Genomic DNA, 8,196 nt, shown 5'->3' on the forward strand with positions numbered 1-8,196 from the left:
CACGTATTTAGCAACCACAAAAATGTCTGGCAATTATAATTCATGCTTCTAATAATGTTTAAAAAGTAATGACAAAAAAATTTTTCGTCTTAAACTAATTTCAAATATATTTACCCGTATCTTTTGTTTGTCTTATTTCTTAACACAGCCAGCTTACGTTTTGCTGAAAATATATATCATTTTAAACGATTTTAAATCCATCTGGCTGATGACTGCAACCGAGTAAATGTCTGGCTAATTAATTTTGCATTTATTTATGTGTTAATAATATAATATTAAAATTACAGACATACTAAAATGATATAAATTTTTCTATTATTATTTATAATAAATAGCGTTTTGCGCGCATTTAGCAACCACAGAAATGTCTGGCAATTGTAATTCATGTTTCTGATAATGTTTAAAAAGTAATGGTAAAAAAAATTTCGTCTTAAAATAATTTTAAATTCGATATATTTACCTGTATAGGTGTGCTGCGCGGTAATGAACGCAACCTATTTCAGTAGCCAGATGGCCGGAAAGGTGTTCGAGGATTCATAGGGAATAATATATTAAAGAATCAGCTATCTTAAAATACTTTCTCGAAAACGTTGATAGCCATTTAGACTATAGCGTCTGGCACGTATTTAGCAACCACAAAAATGTCTGGCAATTATAATTCATATTTCTAAGAATGTTTTACAAGCAATGGCAACAAAATTTTTCGTCTTAAAATAATTTTAAATTCGATATATTTACCTGTACAGGTGCGCTGCGCAGTAATGAACGCAACCTGTCTCAGTAGCCAGGTGGCCGGTAAGGTGTTCTAGGATGCATAGGGAATAATATATTAAAGAATAAGCTGTCTTAAAATAGTTGCTCGAAAACGTTGAAACGAAAACTCTTAGACCAAAACGCTTCCTACCAAGTCTTTTTCATGTGATTGATCAGTTATTTAAATTTTTCTTCTTATTGTGCCGTCTTTTAACGAAGGTTGGCGATCTCTTCTTTAAACGCTTCCCTATATTTTACAACCTGAAATATCTCTTTAACACTAAGGTTTGTCTAATTTCTGATATTACTCAGCCAAGTTTTCTTTTTTTCTTCCCAAACCTTGTCTTCCCTCTACTCTTGCTTGCATGATGACGTGTAGCAGGGAGTATTTATTGTTTCGAAGTACAGTAGAGTGTGGATTATCCGAACGTCGATCAACCGAACGACCGCTTATCCGAACTCCCGACTTTTAGTGTAAAAACTCGATTGAAAATGCCTAAACGTAAGCGTATTGTCCTTTCTATGAAAAATAAACACGAGATTAACAAACGGTTAGGTTAGAAGGAGGTGAATCTGCAACATATTTATCCAATGAATACAAACTTGGTAGCAAAAACAAAAGACATTCGACAATTTATTTCGAAACAAATTGTTTTAAAACAGTAGTCCGTTTAGCTAAAATGGCAAGAAAAGACGATATTCTTTAATTTTTTACACGTATCCTGCAAAACTATATTCATTCTATGCGCATGACAGTGAGTAAATAAAGCTTGTGGTGCAATACTTTTAACTTTTGCCTGGAGACCATTCAATTCACCGGACATCACGGCAGCGCCGTCGTAAATTTGCCTTATCAATTTATTTTTTATATCCAAAAATTTTAATCTGTCCTTTAAAACACCAAAAATATATTCTGCCTTATTGCTTTTACTGACGTCTGTAAAACCTAAAAACCTCTCATAAGTATTACCACGTAACGCCTATCGAACTACAATTATTGATAGTTGTGAATGACATGATAATCAGAAGTTTCATCTAGTTCTAGTGAAAAGCAAATGGTTTTCAGAATCTCAGATTCAATAACGTTATTCAAAATGTAATTAATTGATTATATTAGTTCATTCTGTACTGTTTTAGACACGTCGCTAAATATCTTCGAACCAGAAAAAAAATTGGAAAATTTCAAATCGTATTTCTTAAACAATTTTATTAGTTCTCTACTTTGATTTAACGAATTCTCCGATTCATCATGTCCCGTAAATGATAATTGGTGACAACTTAAATAAATTACAATATCAATTAAACGACGTAAAACGGCGTGAATATTTTTTACAATTTCTGCCGATGCTCCCAAATGAAACATCGGCAGATGTAAATGTGCCGTACCTGCCGCTTAATGCCTACGGAGAGAAATATACGTTTGGTTGCTCTTCGACTCGTATTTCGTTGAGTTTTACGTGTAAAATCGTCAAGCTCGAGATGAGCTGGGGCCGGCTTGCCGAAAACAGTCAGATGAATGGCACGGATCATTCATTTTTTAAAAAGTCTTTTATGCGCAGGGATCACTTAACGCTAGGATTGGCCGAATCCTTTTAAAAACCATGAATAAAATTCGGTCTGTATTATCTGACAGATTTTTTTTATTTCACAGATACAAATGACATCAACTCTGATTAAATTGAATATAAAAAAAAAATCTATATCTATAAATGTATGGGTCGGCACTGCCGACCCTGACCGGCCGCCACTGCTGTATATGAGTGGTTTACTTAAAAAAGACCCCGGGGACAACCTATTTCTCCTCTCTAAATCCCAGGGAGTTTTAGCTTTGTTGCATATAGTTTGTGATGCCAAACTGACACCGAAAATCAAATTTCATATTTTTTAATCCATTCTGAAAAATACTTTGCCAGATACATGGTTAAAAAACATGTAACCCAGCCGCTCGTAAATGGGTAGGATTGCTTCGGCAGAAATAAATTGAAGATTTTTTAATGCTTAAATAATCTTCATTTTGTTGCAAATACAGCACTTTTTTGTTTAATTTCTATCCTATTTGTCACTAAAGCTATACATGTATGTATGTAAGTAGGTATGTAAATATATATGTAAATGATATCATTCGCCTCTGGTTAAATAATATTGCTATATAAATACAGTTCGATTCGGAAAAATCGGTGTTCGGAACATCCCTGTCCCCCAATTATTTCGGATGATCGACGCTCTAATGTATGTGGCCCAGATACGATGTTTTTCTTATTTTAATTGTGTTCATAAGCTTTCTGCCATGCCCAATTCTTCGTATGAGACTTTTGAAGTCCAAAGAATTTTCAAAATACGAGTATATAGCCACATTTCGAATGCCTCCAATTTTTTTACAGATAGGGCCTTCAGAGTCCAAGCTTCTACCCATATAGTAATTGCGACCAAACATAACATTCGATGAACCTCAATCTGATAGCCATACTCAGTTTCTTATTTGTAAACATTGACTTGTACTTTATAAATTGTTTTCGAGCTATTTCTATTCTGACCTTTATCTCCTCATCTTTATCTAACTGTGAGTTTAAAACTGCTCTGAAGTATTTATATTTGTCGACCCTCTCTAACGGTTTACCCTTCAATGTCAGATGTATGTTGTCAACAGGGGTTTTCGAGATCACCATGTATTTGGTTGTATCTATATTCATTGTTAGTCCCATCTTTTTGTCTTATCTGTTAATGATTTCTAGAAAAATTTGTAAATCGTCTATATTCTCTACCATGATTGCGGTATCGTCTGCACATCTTGTTAATAATGATGCTCCCTCTAATCCTTACACGTTCAGTTCTTTCCCATAGTGGCTCCTGAAATATTATTTGGGGGTACACTTTAAATGATTGTGGCGACAGTACGCATCCCTGTATGACTCCTCTTTGAATTTCTACTTGGTTTGTCTCACTATCTTCCATCCGTACGACCGCTGTTTGATTGTAGTATAGATTTTTGATTAAATTAACATCCTTAGGATCTATTTAGGTGTATGTGTTTAAAGGCATGTATGAGTTTACCATACTCTATCTCTACCATACCTTTGAACTCTATCAAACGATTTTTGGAAATTTGTATAACATGAATATGTTTTTATAATTATTATATTTTATTATTATTTAAATTACTTTCTAATATTTCAAAATCAACTTCTTTGCAGATGTTACGCTATCAACAGACACAAGATGACAGTAATAACTCCATCATATCATGCCGAATCTTACAGTCCAGAAGACAACAGATTCGACTTGCGTCCATTTTTGTATAGAGCTAATTGGTCTTGGCAATTTCGCGCTATTGATAAACAGGTGAGTATTGTTGCAGCCAATTGTCATGTATTTTTTTGTAGTGCCTATCTGTCTCGGATGCACCAACATCACTTTGTTGTCTGTTGTTATTTACTCATATTATATTTTTATTTGTAGGTTGCCTATATTGCTAGTATGAAGAGAACTGGATCTACAGATTCTAATCAGAGCACAAAAAGCAAAAAAAGTAATGATCCTCCAAGTAGAATTAGAGCGGGGATAACAGTTTAATTTTGTAAAAGCTTCACACAGTATTTTTAATTTTTGTTTCATGATTACACATGTGAGATTTTAAAATTAAATTTTAATATTATTTATTATGTATACTGTTTTAAAGACGTTAATAGTTAAAGCTGCATTAAATTTTTAGATATTTTTAATTTAATGCTTTTGATTTACACAATAATCATGTTTCCATTAATAAGTATCTCTGGTTGATTTATACCGTTACTAAGAAGATTTATACTGTTACAAGCGCTTCAAAAATAAAGAAAGGATAAGCAATCGGACCAGATGACATTCCTGGAGAAGTATGGAGAGCATTGGGAGAGACAGGAATAAATTGGCTAGCAGGTCTATTTAATAGAATTATGGAAGTTGGACAAATGCCAGACGAATGGAGAAGCAGTATATTAGTACCTGTCTACAAAAACAAGGGAGACATGCAACAATGTACAAACAACAGGGCTATAAAACTACTTAGCCACACCATGAAAATATGGGAGAGAGTAATTGATAGACGGATACGTGAAGAAACCGAAATATCCGATAATCAATTTGGCTTTATGCAGGGCAGATCAACAACAGATGCAATAATTGTAAGGCAACTGATGGAAAAATACAGGAATAAAGAGACAAACGCTCATATGGTATTCATTGATCGTGAGAAAGCATATGATAGAGTACCTCGAGAGATTCTGTGGTGGGCACTCAATAAGAAAGGAGTCCCTGGCGAATATGTAAAGATTGTGAGGGATATGTATGAGGGAGTAACGACTAGTGTTAGGACAGGTGTGGGAGAGACTGATAAATTTCATGTGAAAGTAGGATTGCACCAAGGCTCTGTGCTTAGTCCTTAGGCCTAGAAAGAGACTTAGAACAAAAACTGGAACAGTGGAGACAAGCTCTGGAAGAAAAAGGTTTAAAACTTAGTAGGACAAAAACAGAGTATTTGGAATGTTCATTTAAAGATAGAGTTACTACAAATAAAATGGTACCTATTTTTGGATGGTGAAATGATTGTGAAAAGCAATAGTTTTAAGTACCTAGGATCAATAGATCATTTTAAGTACATGCAGTAGAATTAGGGCTGGATGGATGAAGTGGAAAGAAGCAAGTGGTGTGTTGTGTGACAGAAAAACTCCAATGAAGCTGAAGGGAAAATTCTATAAAACAGCCATAAGACCGGCTATGATGTACGGAACTGAATGTTGGGCAGTGAAAAAGAACAACGAATGCATGTGGCGGAAATGAGAATGCTTAGATGGATGAGTGGAGTGACAAAGATGGATAAAATTAGAAATGAGTATATTAGGGGAAGTCTAGGTGTGGCACCAATTGATGCCAAAATGAGAGAGCATATGTTAAGATGGTTTGGTCATGTTCAATGTCGAGACGTTAATGACCCAATACGAAGAATAGCTCAAGTGCCGATTCCTGGAAGGAGTAGGAGAGGAAGACCAAAGAAGACCTGGAGGGAGACGATAAGGCAGGACATGTTGGTAAAGGGGATTAACATTGATATGACCCAAGATAGAATTGTGTGGAGAAATGCAATTAGGGAAGTCGACCCCGCATAGGGAGAAGGCAAAGAGAATGATGACTTAGATGACATACAGATCTGGGTAAGAATCTCGTATGATAGACGAAAAAGGCGCCAAAACAATTCGCAACAGCGTCAAATTTCAAGAATATTATTTTTTCAAAACAAAGTACCCATTAATACAGAGGCTACATCAGGGAAGACATTCCACAAAAAAAATCCAGGCATGATTTCTAAAGCATACCGTATCACCAAACATTATTCGGACAAAAAACAGTTTTGACTACTTTCATCTGTGGAAATTACATCTTGTATTCATACAAAGAAATAACTCTCTTTCCCAGGTATAGACAATGTGTTTTACAACTTAACAATAAAATTTAAGATTTCACTATTAAACATTTTCAAAAATATTTGTACAACTAAGATACCAATACCAAATAGTTGGAAATAACATTTTTGTAATTCCAATCAAAATCTGGTAAACCTTGTTTCGATTATAATAACTACAAAAAGCAGAAAATTTGGAAGTGTATGCTTTAAAATAATAATTTTCACCACAACAAAGAGTAAGCAGTTCATAACGTTCTTCGAGAGAAAAATACTTCTTCTTTTTGTATAGACATGACTCTGTCTGTTTTTTTCAATCTGCCTCTAGTAAGTTGTCATTCCATCGTTTTCGTGGTCTTCCCACTGATCGTCTTCCTATTGGGGAACTGTCTTTCGCTGTCCTGACTACCCTATTTGTTGTCATTCGGATTATGTGGTCATTCCATTCTATTCCTCTGTTTCTTACCCAGTTATTAATGTTATCCACCTTGTATCTCCGTCGTATATCTATACTTCTAGCTTTGTCCCATAGAGTCTTACCATCGATTTTTCTAAGGGTTTTCATCTCCGCTGTTTCGAGCAATCTTTTTGTCCACTCTGTGTCGGGTCTTTCTGCCGCGTATGTCATTATTGGTCTGATGACTGTTTTGTAAATTCTGCCTTTTATTTATTTTCCGATATTTTTATTTCTCCATATTGTGTCATTCAGGCAACCTGCGGCTCTGTTTGCTCTATTCACTTGATCTTCCACTTCTGTTTCGAGCCTTCCGTAGCTAGATAGTGTGATGCCTAGGTATTTAAACTCCATCACTTGTTCTATTATCTGACTTTCCAGCTCCAATTTACATCTTATTGGATCTGCTGGTATAACCAAGCATTTTGTCTTTTTTGAGGAAATTAATATGTTAAATTTTCTGGCGGTTATGTTAAATTGGTGCAGCATACGTTGTAAATCATCTTCACTTTGCGAGATTAGTATTGCATCGTCTGCATAGCAGATTATTTTAAGTTGTTTTTCTCCCATTTGGTATCCTTTTTTGGTTCCTACGTTTTTTATTATTTCATCCATGATCAGGTTGAACAATAAAGGACTCAAGGAATCCCCCTGTCTTATCCCATTGCCATGTCGGCTTGAATTGTTCAGTCGGTCAGTTAGTTCATCTTCCACTTTTACTTTTAGGGCCGGTTGTTCGAACGCTAATCAACAATGATCACTATCAAATATTTAATTACTGTCACCAAAACTGTCAATGTCAACTTTTATCGGGTTGCTGAAAACATAATTGATTAAAATTATGAGATTAGTTAATCAATTAACATAACAATTATTGACATAATTGATTAAGTAATTTCATATTATGTTTTCAGCAACCCAAACAAAGTTGACATTGACAGTTGGTGACAGTAATTAAATATTTGATAATGATCATTGTTGATTAGCTTTCGAACAACCGGCCCTTATTGTGTTGTTCTGGTAGATGTTTTCGATCGTTTTAATTATTCCTAGAGGTACCTCTCTCGAGTATAACAAATGGATAACGTCCTTTAATGTGACCCTGTCAAATGCTTTCTTAAGGTCCACGAAACATAAATATGCCGGTTTGTTGTATTCCAACGATTTCTCTTGAACTTGCATCATTATAAATATAGCGTCAGTGCATGACCTTCCCGACCTAAAACCTTGTTGCTCTTCTGCTAATGGTATAATTTCATTCCATTTGTTTGTTATCACCAAAGTCAGGCAAATATGCAATAGTGCATATGCATATGCATTTGCATATTTTTGTAGTTTCTTTTGAATTTTGCATATATTGGTATATTTAAAAATATAGTGCATATAATAGGTTTTCAAAGCGAATTTATTTGTTTATTCCTGGTTCAAATACCTTCGTACCTGATATTTCTGTGTGGATCAAGGCATCCAGAATTGGTCATTGATATGGGAAAATTATTATGCTCAGCATGCAGTAAGTAAATACAATAATACAAAGTACACCTAAATATTTTTATCT

The 8,196-nt window shown here is 34.6% G+C and overlaps 1 protein-coding gene across 1 annotated transcript in view; it reads left to right on the forward strand.

The window, feature by feature from the left end:
* Window positions 1–4,472, forward strand: part of LOC114332889 (glutamine-dependent NAD(+) synthetase) — a 36,022-nt gene extending 31,550 nt beyond the window's left edge. The window contains exons 10-11 of the mRNA XM_050651768.1: window positions 3,945–4,092; window positions 4,210–4,472. Coding sequence (XP_050507725.1) covers window positions 3,945–4,092; window positions 4,210–4,323 — 262 coding nt within the window. The 3' untranslated portion in view covers window positions 4,324–4,472. The remainder of the gene's footprint in view (window positions 1–3,944; window positions 4,093–4,209) is intronic.
* The last annotated feature ends 3,724 nt before the right edge of the window (window positions 4,473–8,196 follow it).

This window comes from Diabrotica virgifera, chromosome 5 (genome assembly GCF_917563875.1).
Source record: "Diabrotica virgifera virgifera chromosome 5, PGI_DIABVI_V3a".
Taxonomy (NCBI): domain Eukaryota; kingdom Metazoa; phylum Arthropoda; class Insecta; order Coleoptera; family Chrysomelidae; genus Diabrotica; species Diabrotica virgifera.